We start from the raw sequence: 23,620 nt of genomic DNA on the forward strand, positions 1-23,620 counted from the left end.
TTTTTGGTTCATTAAGAAAGCCATATCGCTAATAAAGCGGCACAGACAGCTAACCCCGTAGATCCACCTCCCGATGCGGCCAATGCGGCGTATGCGTGATGCCAACTCTCGCTGAGGCGTTGCGTCTTGCTTGGTTAGAGTTAATTATATGAATATGCCGTCTTCATCTGATTGTCACTAATCCTGAATATCGTCATTTAATGATAGATGCCAATTTTCGTTGTCATTTGCTCATTAAAATGGGTAAAACTTGCTACTTTTGCGATAATTATGGTTGCACTCGCTCTCTTCTCTGGCTCATGTATGCGTGAGTATTTATGAGTTTTTAACCCACTCACACACACACACATACACACTGACACGTTGGACACACCTCCTTGAGTTGGCTTACGCTTACCTGCTCATGCCTTTTGTTGCGAATCCAATTGGCCCTCTCTTTGTCACTCTCTGATTTTCGCTCTTTCTCGGCTATATTTCCTGACGCTTTCTGGTTTGACGTTCGCCATTTCGCAGATTTCCTTCATTTAAAATTAAATTATTTCATGATTTCTGATTATTTATTCTTTTGTAATACGCATTTAACTAAAGAATCTTAATTGATTTCGTTTTAGTTTTAAAAACTCCTTTTTTTAACTTTTAGTTTTACAAAGAACGGCATTATGTTTTATTAAAAACAAAAAAAGGTTAGGTCGATTTAGCTGATTTAGTAAGGTTTGACATGCCGATCCTCTATTTGTTTAAAAATATAAGCAATATAATGTTGTAGTTTCAAAGCCTTCAAAAACTGGATAAAAAGATTATCTTAACAAGAGAAGCCCTACCATTTTATGGTTTTTTCTTAATTACCCATAGATCCCAGTTCCTGTTATAAGTTCAAAAACCATTATTCAAGTTGTAGTCCTTTATTACAATGTATTTCAAATATTACTTAAACGGATTTAGTCTCACTGAATTTCAGATCATGTGAACCACATGCTGCAATACAAACCTCTAAGACGGCATTGGATCGACTTACAAAATAATTGGCCACATGCGAAAGCTAAGAAATCTTCCCCGGCGGCCGAAGCTTCAGAGTGATGGCTGAAGAATTGGGGCTGAAGTGGGGGAGCTGATGACAAAATTGTCTCCGCGTTTAACAAATTGGGTGACAGGCTTTGAAGTTGCCGTCATCCAGCGACAAATGACAAGCATAACAAATGAACAGTGTGCGTTTTCCGCTTATTCTTCCCTTTCACAAATTCTTCCCAGTTGTCTTTCCCTGTGTTGTGAAACAACAAGGAGTGAAAAGATTCCGAGTGCAATACACAGAGCACTTGAGAAAACAAAGGAGCTAACACCAGAGATTTGGGAAAAGGAGTTGGAGAAGAAGTCCGAGTGCCAGGAGCAGCATCGAGTGTCATAAAGTGCCAAATGCGCTTTTAAATTGACACATCCAGGTCAGAGCCAGTAAGCAACTTATGTAAGATTGCGCCAGATGGGCGTGGACCATGCACTGAAAAAAATTACATATCCTAACTGACGTCAAATACAACTGAATTATAGAGTTAAAGTTTTTGTAGATGCATATAGTTTATCGTAATAATCGAAATTTCATATTTTAATTTACCAATTAAAGCCATTTAAATTATGTTAGTGCTGTTTTTTATTATTTATTCCTTTCAAAAAGGATGAAAATGCAATTGTAAAATAATATTCAATAAGGGCATTATGACAAAACCAATAAAATATTTTATGAAACGAACAACTATAATTAATATTATTGAAATATTGCAATTCTTTAAAAAATTTCAATAAAATATAAATATTCCCACAAGCAAGCCATGGTTATATCTCTTATTAGGCAACATTTCTTTCCGCAGTGCATGTCTGCTGAAGAAGGCGGAAGCGTCAAATTGTCTACGGCAGCGGCACTCACAAAAAACGCGCATAAATCCCGGTCGTAATAGGCATCGACACGTGATTATGCGACCCACTTGAGTCCTGGAACCTTGGACCTTGGGCGCTACATAGAAGGGATCGACGCAACTGCAGTTGAGGATGAATTATTGGTGTAAGCGAATACCCGGCTCACTTGAGAGGCAACATACCGCAGCCGACCTTAGTGTCACCTGATTCCACACGTTCGCACTTAAGTTCCTAACTAGACGACGATTACGTTGTTCCCAGCACTGACCAATATATTATCCCATTTCCATTCCCATTCCCATCTCCCGAAAGTCCTTCGGTTTGGACATGTGTTTCTGGTTTGCCGGGGTTTCGGTTTCCCGGCGCATCTTTCACGGGGCCGTTCCTGTTACGGCCTATAAATTTCCAATGCCTCTACGTATTACGGCATTCCATAGGTTCCCCGGCAAGGCATGCAATGTGTTTTTGTTTGTTTACGCCATCCAAATGCCTCTTATTTTAAACGCAGCCATGGATGCGAAACTATATCAAAATAATCTTATTACCCTTTTGTACATGGCTCTTTACGATGTATTGCAGGTATTTTCGCCCCACTTTAATGGGGATTCCAGATTCGCAAATAAAAACCGAAAATAAGCATTCAGTTTTCAGTTTTCGGTTGTTATTTCGAAAGACAAAACTGTGTGTTTGCCCTGCCCGCTCGTTTGGGGTATCGGTTCCATTAACGTCTGAAGAAATCCTCGGCTGATGGCTTTTTTGTGAATTATCCGGCGGGTGCTAATTAAAAACCTTCTTCGGCCAAGGCAAGGAGCGACCATAAAGAGCGGTGGCACGGCTTTGTGGTTGCCAACAATAATTAAAAGCAAATAAATAAACAGATTTGTTCAACGACTAATTGAAGCTCAAATAAATCAAAATCTAACTAATAGTGCGGCGGGACCACCCAGAGTGCTTCCAAGCCCGACTCCGTCCGGAGTGCTGAAAAAGTTGAGTTGTAATCGAAGTGTTAATAGGCCAAACGGGTTTCGTTGGGCAAACACATGCAAAGAGTCAAAAAAATCGCCCGAAGGTCCGAGTTTACCCGTTTTTTTATTTTTATATTTCTCCGGGCAGAAAACAGCCAGCGACAATCTGACGAAATACTCATCTGAAAGTTGCCCAGATTTGCCGACAGCCTCAAACGGGGGAGATGGAGATAAAGTTGGGGATTGTGGATTGGGGAGGCATAAGTAGGGGGAGGAAGTTGAGGACCCAAATCGAGTTGGAGACGAAAACGGCAGCGAGTTCGCTTCATGCTCGTTGCACTTGAACGCTTCAACGGCAGTCTGATTTGTGGCTGCGGCTGCTGTGCGTACTGCGAACCGGTCCCGATCCCAAGCCGATCCGATCTGATCCGATCCGGTCCAGGACGTGGCCATAACTCACGTGAGTAGCATCTAACGAGTGAAGGAGATGTGGCCTGTGAAGTGTCCCGCCTGTGGGATACTCACTACTCAATTTGTAAGCAAAGCGTTACAGAGATTTTGAAGATAAGCTATGTTAAAGATCAAATCGGTTGGTGGCTATGATTTGAAATTGTCTAACTTTATTTCTTTAACACATTTTTAATTATTTCGAATACATATCAGATTTGTGTGGTAGTCCTTAAAATAGGGTTTTCGTTGCATACTTTTTGGCGTTGAGATGGTAGGCCACCACCTACATTACATTATACTCTGATTCTTTTTAGCCAACAAAATTGTAAGGCAAATTAGGTAATATGCAATGCTATTAAAAAAAGCTCAAAAAAGGAATTTCATTGAAAATTTACGACATTTAAAAATCAATAAAACTTTGTTCCGGCTAACATTACTTACTTAAAAAAAAAAAACAAAAGCAAACTCATTTAAGTTTGTGATTCAAGAGCTACTTTATAAGTCTTTAGTTGAAAAAAAATTATTTGAACAAGTTCCTTTCAAAGAAATCTGTATTAATTTCGATATTAATTTCGAAAAAAAGTGTATTATGTCTTCTATACCCTGCAAGTATTGTATATAAAACTAAACCACCAAATAGAAAACAAACGACAGGGAAAAGAAAGGTGAAAGTTGGAGCTCCCCAAGCTGAATCTTTCCGATTGCCGTGGTAATCAGTTTGACCCTGCTCCACAACGCTCATCCCCGAATCCCGCCCAGAATCAAAGCCCGCCGCCAGCGAGTTTCCAATATGGCGGCGCTGCCGTTTCCGCATCGCCTTAATGCCGCTGAGATGCAGCGCTGATAGACGCGCTTTAAATGCATAAAATTGCCGACTATAAATAACATTTAATGAAACACATTTTTCGATTCCCGATTCTACATGCATCCGCGTCCAATCCCCCCCCCATTTCGGGTTATTTTGTTTTGTTCGCTTTCGATTCGCTCCTACTCGTACCATATTGTTTTTGGCAAAGGATTGCCCACTGGGAAGGGAAGGCGGAGCGTTTAGCCTGGCATCTTCTATGCTTCTTGAGTTATTATTGTAATTTGGCTGTGGGCAGTCGAGTGGAACGCTTGCAGTTGCAGTGGCAGTTGCAGTTACTCCGAAAGATCCCGACCGAAAGACTGAAGATGAAGATGGAACACCGCCAGCGCTCTGGCATTTTCTGTTCATTTAAATTTTTCACAGTCTATGAAATATAATAAGTTTGCGACATGTGCGCCGCCATCCCATCCCCATCCCTTTCTATCCCATCTCAACCCACAATTAGCCAAACGAACTTTAATTAAAAATCAACATTCTATTCCATTGGGATAGTCTATATATTAGGGATAATTCTGGATGGGAATAGGTTACAATGCCTGCTATAATAGATCACCAGTGTAAGTTCCGTTTGGAACCACCTACGCAGAACTTTTTGCAGTTCAAAATGTGTTAATGTTGACGGTATACCAGCTTGCGTCCATTTTATGCGTTTCGTTTCGCGCGCACATCCCAAAATTCAAATGGGCCGCAACGGAATAATGGCAAACCAACACAACACAACAGAAAACGAACGGAAAGACTATGTTTTTCCTGTTTTCCCTCTTCGGTAAGTGTGCGAGTACAGTGCGTAGTGAAAATGTAAGGCAGATACCAAAAAATCTATTTCAATTACCGAGTTATTTTGTATATCTTATCGGAAGAGCAATCTAATCAGCCGCTTGAGATCCTAATAAAATTAGGAAAAACTCTATTACCAAAAGGATTAAGGATTGATTTTAATACATAAAAGGTAATTTGACTTTTATCCGACTTGCGGGTAAGAAGTAAAATTAACCTATAGACGACAAACTTGAAAATGACTCGATTTAATTTTGTAAATGGTTTAAATGGCAATTGCATTGAAAGTCATATGAAATCATTTAGTAAAACATCTTTCTGTCTGCCCACAACACTTTTGTGACGCACTGCCCATCTGCGATTGTGTGGAAAATGCAAGAGAAAATTCATAAAGCGGCGGATGTTTTCTTAATTTTTAATGCTTTAGTTTTATTTAAGTGTTTATGGAGAAATAACTAATGAAAAACGCCTTGAATTGCATATTCCGCCGCAGTGGGATATTAATAAACGGGCGGCGTGCATGGGCCTGTGCTTGTGTTAAAGCGCAACATGATTCGCTCGATTTAAAATGCATTTCCATGCCAATGGCAACGCGCCGAGTTGCCGCCCTTTGATTTATAAAACAGGCCGTTGCGTTGCCTTAGCCGATTCCCCAGTCTCGGCCTCATCTCATCCCAGATCTTCGCTCCATGTCGCCGCCGTTTGTTTGCTTAATGTCAATGCAATTAAGGGGAAATACTTTTGGGCAAATATCTCATTGCCAGCGACCGTGCATTAAAACAAATAGGCAGTCTCGTTACTTTACAGCCAGCTTCTCTTATATTTCCACGCTTTAAATACTCTTGCGAATGTTCAGTTTACACATGAAATCTTAGCTATTCTAACACAAAACAACAAGCCAGGTTGTGGGTTGGGGTGTTCCATGTTGACCAGGTATCCGGGGCAAAGCTCTGGAAGATCAAGAGGGATTGGTTAGAGATTTGTCGATTTCTGTTAGATATTATAGGAGCACAGCCAATGTTCTGTTTTTGGAGAGATAAGAGACTAATCTTACTAAATCATACGCACTTTCTAAATATTAAGTAAGCATTTGAGATGTTATTAATAAACTGGTAAGACATCTCAAACAAATTTTGTAAGATTCGGAAAGAGTAGGCACTTATAAAAACTATTTCCGTAGTAAGTAGATAAGCACATTCTCAATGTTTACAATTTAAAACTTCTCCGTTCCAATAACTGTAAAATAGAAAATTTGATACAGATATTGATTACCGAAGTAAAACAAATGCAAAGGATCACATACAGATTAGTTATTTGGGCACACAAATAATTACGAAAACAAACCCAGCATAAATTAAGTGTTTGTGGGGATTGGTTGTGCTATGCATTTCTGCTGGAAACTTACACAATCAAAACATCGAAATATAAGGGCGACTAAACTGAATCACGGATCTTGCGGGTTAAGTGGCTTAGCTTAGGTATGGGGATTCCGACACTTCACTCCTTCTTGGGCACACTCAGGTCGTAGAAAAGCTTGCCCATGCCGCCGATGCCGACCAGAGCGAGGGCCATCGTGATCCGGTAAAGCACCTGGTCCACGGCGGAGCCCTTCAGGAAGACGGGCTTGCCGTCCTTCTTCTGGAAATGGTCCTGCACCTTGCGGATCTCGAAGTATCCCTTCTCGATCTGCTCCTTGGGCACGGCGGCGGACCTTCGGCCAGCGGTGGTAGCGAAGCTACGGACAACAGCCTGTGTGGATTGTACAAAATGTGCGGTTAGTTCTGGGCGCTCCAGGGAACTTACGTAATAGCACGGGAGTACTGTGTTTTTTGGACACATGAAAATCGTGCTTATTCTCCAGCTTGGAGCCTGGAGTTCATCAATACCCCTATTTACTTACTCTCGACAGGTTCATCATCTTGCTTGCGTTTATTTTTAATATTTAGCAAAAACGAGCAGTTTTCCTGGGCGAAAAATATCGAACCTCAAATATGACAGCTACAGCTGGAGGAAAATCGATGTTCTATCGATGAATCAATAATCGATACTTTTCCAGCACTTTTTTGCCATTCACCTAAAAGTTAATATATCCCGAAATAAACAAAAACTTAAGCAGCTGCCTATAAAACATTTAATTTATAATATCATAGCTTTAAAAAACACAAATCGTTGCCATGGGCTTTCTCACAGTATTAAAAAAGATGCGCCAGAAGGAAAAGGAAATGCGCATATTGTTGCTGTGAGTTCTTTGGATGTTAAAACAAAGATTAGTGATTCATAGCTGGCGTTCTCTTTAGAGGCCTGGATAATGCCGGCAAGACCACGATCTTGAAGAGATTCAACGGCGAACCCATAGACACCATCTCACCCACACTGGGCTTCAACATTAAAACCCTAGAGCACAATGGCTACACCCTGAATATGTGGGATGTTGGTGGCCAGAAGTCCCTGAGATCCTACTGGCGGAATTACTTCGAGTGCACGGATGGCCTGGTTTGGGTGGTAGACAGTGCGGACAGGATGCGCCTGGAGTCCTGCGGACAGGAACTGCAGGTCCTGCTCCAAGAAGAGCGCCTGGCAGGAGCCACACTCCTGGTTCTGTGCAACAAGCAGGATTTGCCCGGAGCCCTCTCATCAAATGAAATCAAGGAGGTACATAGTTTTTATTTTAGAGATTTAACAACATATTTAATATCCTTTATCCCTAAAGATACTACATCTGGAGGAGATAACCACGCATCATTGGCTGGTGGCCGGAGTAAGCGCGGTGACTGGGGAGAAGCTACTCAGCTCCATGGATTGGTTGATAGACGACATAGCCAAGCGTATATTCACTTTGGATTAAATATAACTTCCTTACTTCTCCAACAAGTACATTTTGTATAGTTTCTCCTGCTTGTCGTCGGCAAACTCTGGCTTAAAGTTCACTCTGTGTATTGATTCGAATCCTTCATCTAGTGCTGGTTCCTGATACTTCTTCTTCATCATGTTAAAGACCATGTCCTTGATTTTGGAGTGCGTGGAGTCGGATAACTCGCGGAAAGCGATGTTGTGCTTCACCTGAGCCACGGGCACGTTCATCACAAGACAGCGGCAGGGAACCTTCATATCGCTTGCCAGCTGCAGGAATTTCTTGCGAGATGCTGTATCCACATTGGTGTTGTCCACCACACAGGACTTTCCCGAGTCGAGGAAACGTTTGCAGGCAGTCAGACAGTTCTGAGTGCTTCCCAAGGTGTCCGCATTGACCATTTTGTAGCCCCGCGACTGGAAAAAGGCGCTGCAGAAGTGACTTTTTCCGGAACCAGGCAGCCCCACCATTATGACCATTTCACAGGGGTGGCCCTCGAAGGTCAGGTCATCTGGATCAAGCAGAGTCAACTGGTCATGTACGGCAGTGGGATCGAAGTCCGGCTTGTTCCACTGCTCTACTCGTTTGCCCAGAAAATGCACCTCTGGCGTGTAGAAGGAAAGTCCAATGTTGGCGGCAAAGAGTCTGTCGGCTAAAGAGTGATCCTTACGCTGCTTGGTGACTCCCTTGCCCGTCTCCGGTCTTCCAGCTGCATCGCCCACATAGAAACAGCGATCTTCCTGGATCTCCAGGCCTTCATTCATTTCGTTTTTAAGATGCTGCCACATTCCAGTCAACGGTTTGCGGTAGAAGCCATCTCCAATGGCTATAAATACCTGAACGGGAACTCCTAGTTTGGCCACAATTTGCTTGATCTTGACCTTAAAGTCATCAAGGTTGACTTTTCCTCGAGCTATGCCCCCTTGGTTAGTAAAGAAACAGATCTTAAACCCATCCTTGTGAAGGCTCTTCAGTTTCTCTGGAACTTCGGGAAATATGATCTGCCAATCGTCTGTGTTTTTGGGGAAAACCAGACCGGATTTGGTTTTAATAATGGTGCCATCCATATCATAGCCGGCTATCTTTTCCGAGGGTCTCACACCGTTGCTGGTGAAGATTACCAGTTTGCCATTGCCAGCGGAGTCCCATTTCTCGGCTATCTCGGGGGAAACCGATGATGAAGTGGGCGATAGAGCAGGTTCCTTCTGGTCATCCATTGGTGGCGGACTGAAAACCACCTCGAAGGGATGCCTGCCGTAGACGATCTCTACCAGATCGCCATGCTTCAGCTCACATACCGAATCCTGCATCACCATCACGCCATTGACGCCGCAAGGATTCACCCCCAGAACTTTCAGGGCCACAACGGCCTTCTTCATGTCCACCTGCAATTCGATTTGCCGCTTGGAGCACTTGGAATCCCGGATTCCCGTTTCCCGGCTGCGTCCCACGAAATTCTCGCCGGCGGTCAGGTGAATCACTTGGTGCTCCGGTTCCGTGGGTTTCAGGCTGCAGATCCTGGCAGCCACATCCTTGCCAGCTTTTCCCACCGAGCGGTTCAGATATTTAGCCATGGACATCTTGTAGCAGTAGCTTCCAATTAAAAAGCATTGTTTGATTTCAGCGAATTTGTGGAATTAGCGCGTTGCAGTGCGGCAATAAAGAAGAAGAAATTGTCATTAACACAAAAGAGAAAACAACCGCTGTGAATGAAATGTACAATTTTGAAGAAGGAAATTTGAATTTTAAATTACAAGGAGGCCAAGATTTAGCCAATAATCCCAGCACTTATAAAATTAAAGTAGGCTTTTTGTAAATTAACAAACAATACTTAATCATTTCATTTGCTTTCTAGTTAAAATCAGTAAAAAATTTCGTTGAAAATAGTCACACGTTTCATAAAATAATGCAACGAAATTGCTTCTCACTGCGCGTAAGTAAATTTTAATCTTTAAATCATTTATACAATTTGCAATTATATTTTTTATAGCCCCTCCTTCGGGGAGTCGGTGAATTGGGACCATTTTGTGCACCCTCTTGTCTATTTCGCAACTCGGCAGCTTTGAAGTATGCCACTGCAGCTCCAAAAACAGCTCCCGGCAAAGTACCTTCAAAAATGCTCAAGTTACGAAAACAATTTCAAGCGGACAACGATCTGCCTATTTTTCTCAAGGGCGGCGGAATGGATAACATTTTGTACAGATCAACCTGGGTACTTTGTATTCTCGGATTAGCTGGCGATATCTGGTTGTGGGTTGGCTATATAATCGCCTAAAATAAGGAAGGACCGCGCAGCTAAGCCCGAATAAAAAACCGGACACTCAAATTAATATGTATTACGAAACAATGTTTTACGTTCTGTACACTTTTGATTAATTACTAGTAACGTTTCTGTACATAACTAGTTTCAATACGGCAAATTAAAAACATTTACATTTGAACATTGCCATTTTTTACATCTGTTACATTTTCTGGTCTCAAGGAAGTAATTATATTAATCGTGGGACATGCATGATTGAAAAGCTTTTCAAAGTCTTTCGAATTAAATAACCCGAAATTCAATTTAACGCGCCATTTACTTGCCATTCGCATGCCATTAACTATTATTTAGGGTATTTTAAATCCTTATTATAATTTGTCGCAGCGCAGCTGGTCACACTGCTTGCACAACTTGCAATTTTGTCGGCATTTTTTTACTGCATTTTTCTTACTTTCAAAAGGTACGTAAGCACGAAATTTCAACTAAACTATGTATGTTTACCTGATTAAACACTATTGCCAGAGAGGTTTTCGTTTGTTCTGCAATTGTCTAACCATGTAGTTTTATAATCACTCACATTTTCCCAAGTGAGCAGCTAGTTTTTCACGTTTTCGGGCTTCATTTTAGCCATAGTTTTTGGTTTTCCATACTCTCTTGGCAAAAACCCCGCTTAACTGCCACATCTGCAGATTTGTGGCTTGGCCAGAGATAAAAGTGCATCCATCATCAAGTTTCAATCATGTGTTCCCCCAACTCTTTGGCTTTTCTTCCAAATTAAAGTAGCATTTTCACATTTTCCAGTTGAGCGACTCAAGTGTCATGTAAATAAAGTCTTCAAACGAAAAGTTTCGAATAAATACCCCAGTAATGTTTTGGCTAAAAGGGCTCCAGAGGTCCCGGCAGCAACTGAACAGGCTCTGCCAGTTCCGTAGTCGTCCAAATTACGGGAGCAGTCCCAGTGTCCGGGCGATACCATCGCCAATCTCCATCTCCAGAAGCTCGGGATTTTGTAGCTCCCTCGTTCGTTTGTACAGGTACTTGCCAGGTGATATCTCTCCCTATATAAGACATCTTAGCCATCCCCATCTCCTGCCATCTTTTCAGTTGCAGTGCAAATCTTCCCCAACCCGCTGAGATGGCCAGTAAAACCGCGCACTTCGTCCTGCCCAACACGCAGCCCATCGCCGATCTGGACTGCAAGACTGCCTTCGAGAACCTGACGGACAAGGAGAAGCTCTATGCCCACCACTTCAGCCAGGCCTCCTGGGACGGCGGCCTCATCGCCCTGATCCAGTCCAGTCCAGAGGCACCGCTCATCTTCTCCCTGCTGCACCGCATCTTTGTGGCCGAGAAGCCGGCGGAGCTGAAGGCCAAGGCCCTAGAGGCAGGAGTCTCTGCGGATGACTACACGGTAAGGGGTCTATACAGTAGGGCTCCTAGGATCTGTTTACAAAAATACCTAGTTAGTTTGGTAGTAGATGAGAACACTTATTGCATTTTCCAACAGAAAGACACAATTTCATTCAAGCTTTGGTCTAAAGATTATAAAACGAGTGCACAAATGAGATTACTAGGGTTTGTGAAATCATCTTTAAAAAGAACAAAGCTTTAAGATAATATTCCAAATGTTTACATAACAGCCTTAATATCGTCCTCTTTTGAAGATAATACTCTAATGGCTTTGGAATTAAGTGTATGAGTATTTATATCATTCATATACATGCTACACACATGATAAAGAAGAGATAACAGAAAAGTTCTCTAAATACATAAAAATACTAATTTGTGGACTATTCCGTACTTTCAGGGCTTCCTGGTCTACACCTGCGGCGTGTTCGCCAATGCGGGCAACTACAAGGGCATGGGTGACAGCAAGATCGTGCCCAATTTGCCCGAAAAGAAGTTCGAGGCCATAGTGAAGTCCTCGGCTGCCTACGCCAACGAGCCGCGCGTGGGAAAGATCTTCGAGAAGGTCAAGGATCTGATCTATGCGCTGGAATCGCGCAACGAGATCCTGGGCTTTGCTCCCGATGGAATCACCACCTACTGGTCGGACAACTGCACCAAGGAGGACTCGGAGATCGTGAACTCCTGGCTGACCTCCAAACGCATCGAACCCTACATGTGCCGCACCTTCAAGGTGTCCGAAAATGGTAAAACCATCTACGATGTGAAGCTGGGATCGGTGGCGGACTCCGCGCAGGACGGGATCACACTGCCGCTGGAGGAGTACAAGGGCAATCAGTTCCGGGTGACCCGCGGCGACTACCAAAAGCTGCTGCAGCGCGTCAACCAGCATCTGCTGGAGGCCCAGAAGTACGCGGCCAACGACAACGAGTCCAAGATGATCGAGCACTATGTCCGCTCCTTTGAGCAGGGCTCGCTGGCCGAGCACAAGGACGGATCGCGTTGGTGGATCAAGGACAAGGGACCGGTCATCGAGACCTACATTGGCTTCATTGAAACGTACAGGGATCCGGCCGGAGGTCGTGCCGAATTCGAAGGCTTCGTGGCCATGGTGAACAAGGAGAGCTCAGCCAAGTTCTCCGAGCTGGTGGATCGCGCCGAGAAGCTGGTGGAGTACCTGCCCTGGACGGAGCCTTACGAGAAGGACTCCTACTTGAAGCCCGATTTCACATCCCTGGATGTGCTTACTTTCGCCGGCAGCGGAGTGCCAGCAGGCATCAATATTCCAAACTACGACGAAATCCGACAGGACGAGGGCTTCAAGAACGTGTCGCTGGGCAATGTGCTGGCCAACATCAACCGCAAGGACCCCATTCCCTTCCTCTCCGAGGAGGATCAGACCCTGATGAAGGAGTACAAGGTGAAGGCTTTCGAGGTGCAGGTTGGACTCCACGAACTCCTGGGCCACGGCAGTGGCAAGCTCTTCCGCATCGACGAGGCCGGCGTCTACAACTTCGACAAGGAGAACACCAAGAACCTGATCACCGGCGAGCCCATCGCCAAGTGGTACCTTCCCGGAGAGACGTACGACACCAAGTTCGGCGCCATCGGCTCCTCGTACGAGGAGTGTCGCGCCGAGGCCGTGGGCCTGTATCTCTCCCTGCAGCGCGATATCCTGGAGATCTTCGGCTTCAAGGACAAGGTGGAGCAGGACAACATTATCTACATCAACTGGCTGAGTCTCATCTGGAACGGCATGGGCGTGGCGCTGGAGATGTTTAACCCCAAGTCGAAGCTGTGGCTGCAGGCGCACTCCCGTGCTCGCTTTGTGATCATGAAGGTGCTGCTGGAGGCGGGCGAGGGACTCGTTAAGGTCGAGGAAACCGAAGGTGGCAAGAACCTGCTGCTGACAGTGGACCGCAGCAAGATCGACACGGTGGGCCGGAAGGCGCTGGGCGATTTCCTCACCAAGCTGCAGGTGTACAAGTCGACGGCCGACATCGAGGCGGCCTCCAAGATGTACGAACACTACTCGGAGGTGAACGAGAGCGGCTCGCATCCGTGGGCCAAGTGGCGGGACATTTGCCTGGCGCACAAGAAGCCACGCATGATCCTCGTCCAGGCCAACACGGTGGTCGGCAAGGACCAGAAGGTCCAGCTAAAGACCTACGAGCCCACGCACGAGGGCTACATCCAATCCTGGGTGGAACGTTACCCCACCACCGACATCGACGATCTGCTGGAGACCATTGTGGAGAAGGACAAGAAATACTTCCCGACTGCCTTCAACAACTGAGAACATTTCGCATTTAAAAAGTTCGCCTGTATTTTGAAATCCATTTGTTAACTATGATTCTGAGAAAAATTATAATAGTCATTTAATGACAGATTAAAAATTTAATTTACAACTTTTATTTAAATTTCATTAAGTGGATTTGTTCTGTAAAGCAGATCTGAATTATTTTTTGTTTTTTCAAAAGTAATATGTTTTTAAAACTATTTTTGACTATGATTTTGAGAAAAAAATTTAAATTTACCGCTATTTATTAAGAAACTAGAATCAATTTAAAATATTTTAAAATAACACATTTTTAAATATTATATGATCCCATGGTGTTTCGTAGTGAATGATCGAATTATACTATTCCTGTTCGCAGTTGCCATTCACCGTAGAACGCTAGCAAGGACCTGTTGCTAAATATTTGTATTATCCAAGACACTGATAATTGTATATTTATATATATGTTAACAGACTCAAAACCGCAATGGAGTTCGTAAAAGTAAATAGCAATCTTTGATTTCAAAGTGCTCATAGTTATTACCCAAAACTATTCTGTTGTTTATTTTATTTTTTTGTTGGTTCCACTGGATTTGCTGTGTTCCTGTTTGAACCATGGCAACCGCTAGAAATGGGCGTGACCAGAAGGACTCCGAAATTTTCAGCATCGGAAAACCGCAATTCAAGTTGCCACAGTCGCTGCGCCTGGAGCACGACTTCTACAGCTCCCGGCTCTTCCAGAAGATGCAGCACGACCTGGAGAAGGTGAATCGCAGTCTGGAGCTGTCCAAGGAGAACCCAATGACCAGGGATTTCATTGAGAAAGCGGCCATGACGCAGGAAATGATGCAGATGAAGCACGCGGAATTTGTGGAGAAGAAACGCCGCCAGCAACTGCGGCGGGATTGCGAGGAACTAAGGGATTTGGCGGAGCAACTGCGTCTAGCAGCCATTTCTAAGGAGCTAGCCGAGAGTCTGGAGGACCGGAAACGCCAGCGTCAGCTGTCCGTGAGAGTGGAGGCCCAGGAAGTGGCCGAGGAGCGATGCCTGCTGGAAGCCAAGGAACGCGAAAGAGAAGCCGCTTTGAAGGAGGAACAGCGACGCCTGCGTGAATCCTTGGCACGACAAATGGAGGAGAACCGGCGACGTCGCCAGCAGGAGCACGCCCAGGTGATGAACGATCGCGAGCTCAGCCTGCTGAGACAGAAGCAAATCCAAGAGGAGGATCGCGCCCAGCAGCTGGAAATTGAACGGAAGAAGCTGCAGAAGCGCCAGGACATGCTGCAGTCCATCAAGGAAAACCAGGCTCTCAGGGAGTGGCAGCGGGCCCAGAACAACCAGGAGCTGGGTGACCTAGCCCAAAAACAATCGGAAATCGAGCGAAGGAAGCTCCAGTTGGAGGAGGAACGCCAGGATGTGCAGCGCAAGAAGCAGGAGATTAGCATCCGCCTGGGTCAGCAGGTTATGGAGATAGAGGTGAGTCATGGAAAGCCCACCATCAATAGATTCTTATCCGATTTGTTTGGCAGAATAAAAAACGCCATCGGGACAATCTGCTGCTGGATCTGCTGGAGGCGGAATACACGGCCAAGAGCGACGAGCGATTCCGCCAGCAGCTGCAGCAGGAGCAGTTATCGCGCCGGCGCACCAAACAGGAGTTGGATCGCTACCGCCAGGAGGTGGAGCACCACAAGATGGCCCAGATGCAGCTGAAGCGGATGGAGTTGGCCACGCAGCAGCAGGAGGCGCCGGATGTGAGCAGTCAGGAAGCCGAGAAGCAGCTGGAGGATTACCGCAGGCGCAGGGCCCATGGGGCCACCTTGCTGGCCATGATCGAGGATAACCAGCGGAAACGGGCGGAGGCCACCGCCGAAAATATCCAGTACTTCGATGCTAAGACAAAGTCCGATGCCGAACAGGAGGAGCGTGTCAAGCAGGAACGGCTGGCCATGTTGGGCCAGGTTCCCGCCTCCGTTCTTCGGTATCTGCCCAAACATGTCCTGACCTCCAAGGATCGCGAGCATTTCTGCCGGGAGGATGTGCAGGCGTTGGGCGGCGGAGATTCCTAGTATACTTCTAAATTGTGGTTTCAAAATGGTAATACATTCGAATTGGTCCTTGGTCTCAACATATATAATTCAAATTTTAACCGCCACTCCGCGTACGTGACGTGTACCATTTAGGCATGTGGCGTTGCCAGATCTTTGTATTTTCCCATGCAGCTGCCACACCCAAAAAAATGCCATGTTCGCACCAAAGAATAAACATCCCTTGAGAAATGGTTTCTGTCAACCAGAGGCGTAGTCGAATGAGAAGGGGGGCTTGGGAGGTGAACGCTCCCACAGGCAGCAATTTGAACACAGAGTAGATACAAGCCATTATTCAGATAACGATTTAACCAGTAATCCATAGCATTAAAATAAAATAAGAGCTGGGCTATAAATCGATAGAAGACGTGCGCTAGTGTAACTTGGCTATAACCGTGGCAAGAAAACATATCGATTTATGACCGATATTTCGAAAATATCGATTCATCGATATTGTCATCGACCACCTCTATGGCCAACGCTGACGCTTACTGTCATTAAAAATCTCACGTACAAACAAAAACACGGAAATCGCTGTGAAAGGGCGTTGCACAAGTGACAGTGTTTTGGCAAAATGCCCGGGCTAGTTTTGATTATGTTTAGCTGTGCCTAGAAGGCAAAGTGCGCGACGCTGAAACGCAAGAATCGCGAGCAACCGAAACGCGGAAATCGAAAAGTGAAATAAGCCAAGTCGCAGACAGCGAACTTTGGACACAGACAATCGCAACAAGCACAGACGGAAAAACAAAGAAAAAGCGAGGAAATGTCGGCACAACGACTGAATGCGGCGGAGCGGGATCTGGAGAAGTTCATCAAGTTCCTGGTCTTGAAGTCCACCCAGGTGGTGGTCCAATCCCGGCTCGGCGAGAAGATGCAGACGCAGTGCAATCCACTGGCGGGCAGCGATTGGTTCAACATTGCTGTCCAGGATCATCCGGAGGTCCTGGACGAGACCAAGCGGGCCCTCAATCTGAAGACCGGGGAGAGCATCCTGCAGCGCCTGCCGCTGTGCGTGGAAATCTCCCTGAAGACCGCCGAGGGCGACCAGATGGTCCTTGAGGTGTGGTCGCTGGACCTAATCCCACCCCAGAACGGCTCCTCCCCGGCCACAAACGACCTAAACCCCGAGGGTCAGACGCTGAAGGCAGCCCACGCCATCTACAACCGCATGGGCATCATGCTGAAGTCCCTCATCTCGCTAACCCGCACAACGCCCGCCTACAAGTTGTCCCGTCGCCAGTGTCCCGACTCGTACGGCATCTTCTACAGGATCTACGTGGACAGGCCTCAGGTCCACACCCTGGGCGAGGGCCACAAGCACGTGAAGATCGGCCAGCTCAGCACCATTGTGGGCTCGCTGGTCATGTCCGTGGCTTACCGCACCAAGTTGACCATCTCGCCCACGGCAGCGCAGGCGGAGAGCAACACCATCATGCTGAAATCGGATCACTTTAGGCCCGCCACAGATGCCAGTTCACCGGTCAACCAGCAGCAGCTCCACAATGGCATTGCGTTGGTCAAGAAGCTGGGCTTAGGTGGTTTTAATTCCGCCCAGAACCCAGCAGATCGACGCTTTATCGACATCGAGAAGCCGCTGCGTCCGGGGGCCTTCACCGATATGGGCAAACTAAAGCAGTACACGGAGGATGATTTTGTGCTGCCCGAAACACCGCCCTTCGAGTGGCTTTTACGTGGGCGCGGCTCTGTGGAGTCCCTCAACCGCCTGGATAACAATACAACCGCCAGTGAGCTCAGCAGCAATAACAACAATTATCCACAGGACAGTAAATTCAACCAGAGCAGCAATCTCAACAATAACTCCACGGGCTTCAAGAGTTTTGAAAAGAACTCGGGCAACTCGGTGTCGCCCATCAAAAGCCTGCTGATCCCCGCCAGCGCCACAACCACGTATCGTCACCATTCGGAACCGGCGCTACAACCGCCACCCGATGATGATAATCTGCTCAAGGAGCTGCACTTTCCCTTCGCCTCGCCCACGTCGCATGTCAACGATCTGGCCAAGTTCTACAGGGAATGCTATCATGCACCACCGCTCAAGGGTCTCAACGAGCTGCAGGCAGAGATTTCCTCGGTTTGCTCGACCTCACCGGCAACCAATGGCTCCGGCGGTGGAGCAGCATGTGGTCCTACGGCAGCGGCAACGGCGATTGCCACCAGTGCCGCCGATGCCAGCGCCATGGATGACCTGTCCCGGCAGTTGGAGCAGTTCGAGACCTCGCTGGAGGACTACGACAAGCTGGTTTCGCAGTTCGGACTCACGGGCTCCTCGTCGACGGGCAGCCGCAGCAGCGGTGGCCTCCAAATGAGCAACTGAGTTGGATTACACCCCCAGACGTGTCATTAGTTAGACCATATTTATAGAGGGGCGGTCAAGGATAAACTGAAAGTGAAGAAAACTATTTTAAGAGAACTGCATGGAAAAGTATAGGTTTGGAAGTTTAATTGGTTACTGAAAGAGTTAACAATTGTTCTTTAAAAGAGAATCATTCAAAATTTGTACTAATAACAAAGTGGAATATTTATCATTTCTACCTTATCATTATAATCAGTTATTTTCCATGAAAGTTTGAAAGAGAAAAACGAATTTTAGACCTAATAACTCCCCTAAGCCCTTTCTTAAAATTGTCCAAAGATTGTCAACTAAAAATTTGACGCCCCACTTTTTATGTATGCCAATGTGTTAAGTTGAGTTGATAGGCTGCTTTTTGATATTACCCGCTATGTAAATACTATATATAAGGCTTTTGTAGGCTCTAGGTCCGTCTAGGTTGTACATAGGTATAGAGAGCTCATGTCACGTTTTAAAGTTTCCGATGCAGCAGTTTACACCTTAGCCACAAATACATAAGTAAGTGCCGCAAGCATATGCATATGCATATAGGCGGCTATAGCTTGTGCATATGGTAGTAAGTTGGGCGTACTCGTCACTTGTTTGTTTGTTTGTTTCTTTGTTCAAGTGCCTTTCGCCTGCTTGTAAGTGAAAAAAATCGTGTATGTACATAAATAACTATAGATAACAGCAATTAATCAGAAAGCTAAAAGGTTTATTTGTGTTGTAAGTGAGCAAAAAAGCCAGATGGCCGATTTAAAAACGAACTGTTCGATGGTATATGCAATGCATAACCACTAATCGAAAAGCGAAACTATTCGAAAGACTTGAAGCATAACGAAATATATCTATCCTAACTTAGTTGGTACTGTCAGGAAGTTGAAAAGAACAGCTAGTGTTTTCTTTTATCTTTAATCTTGGTCGCCGTTGCTATTTATTGGTTTTGAAATTGCAAAAATATGCCTACATATATGAGAATCGAAATTCGAGTATTCATTAAAAATACACTTAGCAATAAGAGAATAATGAACTTTATACATACATATAAACAATGAATAAAAGCAATTGTTAATCAAGACACTAATCAAAATGTTTACTTCACTTTAAAGAGGCGTGTCACTTGTTGAATCTGTATGATCTATAGTTTATGCCCTATAGTTAACCTTGCAAAAGGCAGAAGAACGCCCAGATGTATATGTTGTATCTCTTAATATCCTAATATCTAGACCATTCCGGATCACTCATGTGACTTACCTATACGAGATACGAGGTAATCACTCCCCCCAAAGGGTTTTTCCACCGCCTTAAACTGGTTTTTGTTTGTTTTCATTTTGCATACTTACTTTATCGTGCTGGAATACCATTCTATCAGTCAATCAGTTCGAACAGTATTGTATAATGTACGTCAGAGTCGAGAGTGTTGCGCTGCACCTGACTAACTGCCAGTTTGTTGTGGTCGTTATCAATTAACATGCGATTAGTATGCTCGATCTCCCCACAGCTGACGACTCTCCCAGATGACTATATAGTATATATCTTTGACCTAATCTCTGGTACTATTTGCGCACTCCGGGGATTGCAATATTTTCGCATTTCAGCCGCCATTCCATGGCGAATTAACGTCACTATGGCAACGGCAACGACATCGCAAAGGCTAAATAGTTTTATTTTTAACTAAGCACATATACGAACATATAGGTTTACTATTTTTTGTTGTTTCGCCGATCCGATCCGATCCGCAAGTTATCTGCTGTTTCGCTTTGTGCCCGATTCTTTCTTTCGAGTGCTAATGACATTGTCATAGTGCAAAACAAACGGACAGCTGTACACGCTTTTGGTTGCCTTCACGTGAGTGGGTGGAATTAAGAGTTTGGGTATCTGTATCTTAAGGGTTCATTAATCGACAGAACAAGTTATGTTAAGTAGTTCTAGACACGTGAAACAAAACAAAAGTATTTATTTCTGTTCTCTGTGATTTGAGAACCTGTCCTAATTTCAAACATAAATCTAAACGAATCTAAGGGCAACAAATAAATTGTTTTGGAAAACAACAACTTAAATACTTATATTGCTTTTAAATTTGTTTCGAACTGTACAGTTTAAAATAGCTTGATAAAAAAGCCAAAATTCTTTCGTTATCGAAATTTTTGGGGTCAACATAGCAACAGTTCTAAAAGTTTCAGCTTTGACAACAATTTTCCTAATTTAAATTTGTAGATGTTTTTGAGTTGATAGTAAACCAACTACTTGTTGTCCACTTTGTAATAATATTAAAATGCTTTTAGTTTTACAACCCCTGTTGATTGTGTTAGCTGGTGTCAAAAATAGAATGCCGCGGAAGAGACTAGACTACAGGCTATTCTGGTAATGAACTTTGGTAACAAGTCCGAAAGATAAAACTTAACGATCGCACCGTGGCGACAACAGGTCGCCGGCACTGCATTTGTGTGGGGACACCACTCACTCGAATATATGCACACAGATTTTGTTTTGGCTTTCGGTTTTAATTGTCCAACGTTTTCGCCGTCCGCCTTTGTTTGAAGTTCGCTGTTGCCAAGCGCCGAAAATGGTGACGCGTTGCCAACAATTGAATGTATTTATTTGCCTTTTGGCGTCGGACTGCATATGAAATGCAAACTTTGGCAGGCGGGAAAATTGCTTTCGAGTGATTAATTTTTACTTTTTTGTATCTGCCGGTGCCAACGCTCCAAATAAGCTACAGCTACCCACGGGAACCGGATTGCACTCTCTCCCCCGGGTTTTCCCCTTTTTCCGGCGCCCACGCACCTCCAATTGAATTATTTACAGTATGCCTTCAGTGAACTCATGTTATAATGCATTTGTATGATTAAGAAACCTCAAATATAATTAAAATTTATTTTTCTGGACTCAATTAAATGGATAAAAAAGGTATTTTCAACAAGATGTGTTTTTTTCCTTACTTAAATAAAAATTAAATAAATAAATTCTTTCTTAATGTAACCTATTTATATATTTTACTGTACACAAAGCTGTTTTTAAATCATGTCTGTTCTTAAGTAGTTTGATTTATGGAGGTCAGACTGTATCTTCTTGAGGCACCGGAATTTTTTGATTGTATTCACGTGCCGAGGTAAACCGTTTCAGTTCAAGTAAAATCCCCCGCAAGGTGGATTCGTGTTTCGAAATTTCTTGATAAGCTCGCTCGAGCAATAACGATAAACAACAAATGGCGATAAAGACAGGGCCTAAATGCAATGCGGACGCGGTCAGAGCTATAATTGCGTTTTTATGCAACGCGCGACCGCATATTTGAAATTGTTGTTCCAAGCTCGCTGAGAAATCGACAAAAAAGATGAATGGACGAGCTTGGAAGCTCCGATTCTGAGCTTTCCATGCAGCTGCAATGGGTTTGTGCAACTTCAAGAGAAACCCACTCATGTCTACAGGGGCGTATAAAAAAAGGGGCGGAGTTTTGGGGCCAAATACACTCTTTAAAATGGGGTCAAAATTTCTATTCTGAGCAGATTAAGAGTATAATATAATTTTGAATGCTCAATTAGCTAATCCTTAAGATAGCATTTAGTTACAGGGCTTATAAAGTCGACATACAACAAAACTATCAACAGAAAACATCTATTCTTAAACATTTTCGATTTAATTATAACTTCTACTTTATTTCTATTCTCTATAGAGAGATAATAAAGTTGATTTCGAAACCTTTTTGTAAACAGAATTTTGATAAGATTAGTTTGTTATTTTTCTTGATGTTTTGATGTCATTAAACCATCAGTGATAAATGAATGTATATATTTCACTTGGAAAAAATTTATATATTAAATATGTGTATCTTTGTTTGCATTTATTCATCTAATATTTATCAATTTTTATTCCACCAACCCCTTTGGAAAACATTCAGCTTCTACCACTGCAAGCACTGGTACTAGTTGTCCATCTGGTTTGCCGGCTTTGGAACCCAGCTGCAATAATAGAGAGCATAAATGAATTTATTTTTAGACACCCACTGCAACTGCATCTGCATCCGCTTGTAGTTTCCACATTCCACACCGATTTCCATATGTTTTAACATGTTGCTCATACGCCCGAGTCACATTTTCAGTGCTTTAAGGGTTGGGGGCTGGGCTGGTCTGGGCTGCCTTGGCGAATTTTTGGTAAACAACAGCATAAAAACATGCGTAATAAACTTACAGCTACGCGTTGCTACGTGCCGAAAGTCTCGAAGCCGCCCGGTTTCCAGGTTCCACTAGCCCACTCCCTTTCCACCACCATTTTCCAACCATGTGACAATGTGCAGAGAAAAAAAACAATTTTTTTCAGCATTTTCTATTTATTACCTTGAGACTAGATGTTAAGATTTTAATGTTGAAACAATATATTAAAATAAGAACAATTTAAATTGTTATGAAGAGAAATACAAAATTGCAAAGTTTATACGGTTAATTCGAAACCCAGTTCTTTGTAAAGGGAAATCTAAAGTGTATTTTATAAAAACAAAAAACACAAAACGAAAGGTAATAATAAATTAACTAAATATTTGATTTAGTATCGATATGTTATTTTCTTTAAGTGGTGTGGATGCTATTAGTATGATATGAGAAGTGGATCCAATGTTGTTCTTATGGCGATTGTTGTTCTGCCGTCTCGTTCGCACACCCTGCGGCCTTGTCGGCCACCTTGTTTGTTTTCGTTACGCTGGAAAAAAACTCATTTAATAATAATAAATAAAGGCGACTGACAAAAGAGTGAGATTGATAAACAAAGAGCGCTGATCGATTCGCCTGGCAACCCGTTTTAACGGGACAGCGCTCCATAAAGCGAGATATAATGAATAAAGCAAATGAAAAATAAAGCAAAAACCGAAACTGCAGCTGGAAGTTTTATCTCATTTCACATTGCGGAAGTCGGCGAGGGGTGTTACGAAAATATGATCCTCACACCCGCAAGCCGGAAGTTTGGCGCAAAGAAATACAGACAAACACAATTCGGAGAAACAATTAAAACAAACGAATAATGCATTTACATGAATCTACTAAGATCCATCAAAACGAAAACTCGGCAAAAACTAATTCAAATGTTAGGAAAATTTATTTTAACTTTAAGTCTTTGATGTTTTGACCACTCTAGATTTCGGTTTAAGCAGCGGTTTAGAAAATGTTTCGTAAAGTTCACAACACCGTTAAAGATATTTACCTATTTAAGAAAACTATATTTATTGAGGAATTTCGTAGTTTTATATACTGACATTGATGTGGTTGATTTAGTTATTTGTACATAGGTTCTAAAATATCAATATTGCATTCTTGTTCATGCGCCAGTATTTTTTTTGTTTTTTATTAAGCCAAGAAACATATATCAATCAAATTCAATGTCAAAGGGGTTTTAATTAACATGTGAACGGAGCTTGTTTATAAACAAATAGTAC

At 43.7% G+C, this 23,620-nt stretch overlaps 7 protein-coding genes across 9 annotated transcripts; 5 read left to right on the forward strand and 2 right to left on the reverse strand.

The window, feature by feature from the left end:
* Nucleotides 1-5,761: 5,761 nt before the first annotated feature.
* Nucleotides 5,762-7,017, reverse strand: LOC128251908 (cytochrome c oxidase subunit 7A, mitochondrial). Its single transcript, XM_052979166.1, has 3 exons — nucleotides 6,866-7,017; nucleotides 6,371-6,714; nucleotides 5,762-5,915 (listed from the first exon to the last, which is right to left on the reverse strand). The coding sequence occupies exons 1-2, from the start codon at nucleotides 6,881-6,883 to the stop codon at nucleotides 6,463-6,465; spliced, it is 270 nt and encodes an 89-aa protein (XP_052835126.1). The 5' UTR covers nucleotides 6,884-7,017; the 3' UTR covers nucleotides 5,762-5,915; nucleotides 6,371-6,462.
* A 15-nt stretch (nucleotides 7,018-7,032) lies between these two features.
* On the forward strand, nucleotides 7,033-7,839 carry LOC128251906 (ADP-ribosylation factor-like protein 2). Its single transcript, XM_052979163.1, has 3 exons — nucleotides 7,033-7,204; nucleotides 7,263-7,617; nucleotides 7,676-7,839. The coding sequence occupies exons 1-3, from the start codon at nucleotides 7,140-7,142 to the stop codon at nucleotides 7,808-7,810; spliced, it is 555 nt and encodes a 184-aa protein (XP_052835123.1). The 5' UTR covers nucleotides 7,033-7,139; the 3' UTR covers nucleotides 7,811-7,839.
* Nucleotides 7,822-9,530, reverse strand: LOC128251902 (uncharacterized protein F21D5.5). The gene has a single exon (XM_052979155.1). The coding sequence runs from the start codon at nucleotides 9,394-9,396 to the stop codon at nucleotides 7,822-7,824; it is 1,575 nt and encodes a 524-aa protein (XP_052835115.1). The 5' UTR covers nucleotides 9,397-9,530.
* A 61-nt stretch (nucleotides 9,531-9,591) lies between these two features.
* Nucleotides 9,592-10,257, forward strand: LOC128251907 (cytochrome c oxidase subunit 7A1, mitochondrial). The gene is made up of 2 exons (XM_052979164.1): nucleotides 9,592-9,749; nucleotides 9,807-10,257. Exons 1-2 carry the CDS (start codon nucleotides 9,723-9,725, stop codon nucleotides 10,089-10,091), a joined length of 312 nt encoding a protein of 103 aa, XP_052835124.1. The 5' UTR covers nucleotides 9,592-9,722; the 3' UTR covers nucleotides 10,092-10,257.
* Nucleotides 10,258-10,419: 162 nt separating this feature from the next.
* On the forward strand, nucleotides 10,420-13,882 carry LOC128251901 (dipeptidyl peptidase 3). Of its 2 annotated transcripts, XM_052979153.1 has the most exons (4): nucleotides 10,439-10,536; nucleotides 10,878-11,110; nucleotides 11,181-11,487; nucleotides 11,884-13,882. In XM_052979153.1, exons 2-4 carry the CDS (start codon nucleotides 10,944-10,946, stop codon nucleotides 13,777-13,779), a joined length of 2,370 nt encoding a protein of 789 aa, XP_052835113.1. In that variant the 5' UTR covers nucleotides 10,439-10,536; nucleotides 10,878-10,943; the 3' UTR covers nucleotides 13,780-13,882. The 2 variants fall into 2 exon arrangements, with proteins under 2 accessions (XP_052835114.1, XP_052835113.1); XM_052979154.1 differs by lacking the exon at nucleotides 10,878-11,110 and having other exon boundaries at nucleotides 10,420-10,536.
* A 140-nt stretch (nucleotides 13,883-14,022) lies between these two features.
* On the forward strand, nucleotides 14,023-16,524 carry LOC128251904 (trichohyalin). 2 transcript variants are annotated; one of them, XM_052979159.1, is made up of 3 exons: nucleotides 14,023-14,263; nucleotides 14,391-15,237; nucleotides 15,291-16,524. In XM_052979159.1, the coding sequence occupies exons 2-3, from the start codon at nucleotides 14,506-14,508 to the stop codon at nucleotides 15,828-15,830; spliced, it is 1,272 nt and encodes a 423-aa protein (XP_052835119.1). In that variant the 5' UTR covers nucleotides 14,023-14,263; nucleotides 14,391-14,505; the 3' UTR covers nucleotides 15,831-16,524. The 2 variants fall into 2 exon arrangements, with proteins under 2 accessions (XP_052835119.1, XP_052835118.1); XM_052979158.1 differs by lacking the exon at nucleotides 14,023-14,263 and having other exon boundaries at nucleotides 14,274-15,237.
* Nucleotides 16,328-19,372, forward strand: LOC128251903 (autophagy-related protein 13 homolog). Its single transcript, XM_052979157.1, has one exon. The coding sequence runs from the start codon at nucleotides 16,612-16,614 to the stop codon at nucleotides 18,181-18,183; it is 1,572 nt and encodes a 523-aa protein (XP_052835117.1). The 5' UTR covers nucleotides 16,328-16,611; the 3' UTR covers nucleotides 18,184-19,372.
* Nucleotides 19,373-23,620: the final 4,248 nt, after the last annotated feature.

Source organism: Drosophila gunungcola, chromosome 3R (assembly GCF_025200985.1).
Source record: "Drosophila gunungcola strain Sukarami chromosome 3R, Dgunungcola_SK_2, whole genome shotgun sequence".
Lineage (NCBI taxonomy): Eukaryota > Metazoa > Arthropoda > Insecta > Diptera > Drosophilidae > Drosophila > Drosophila gunungcola.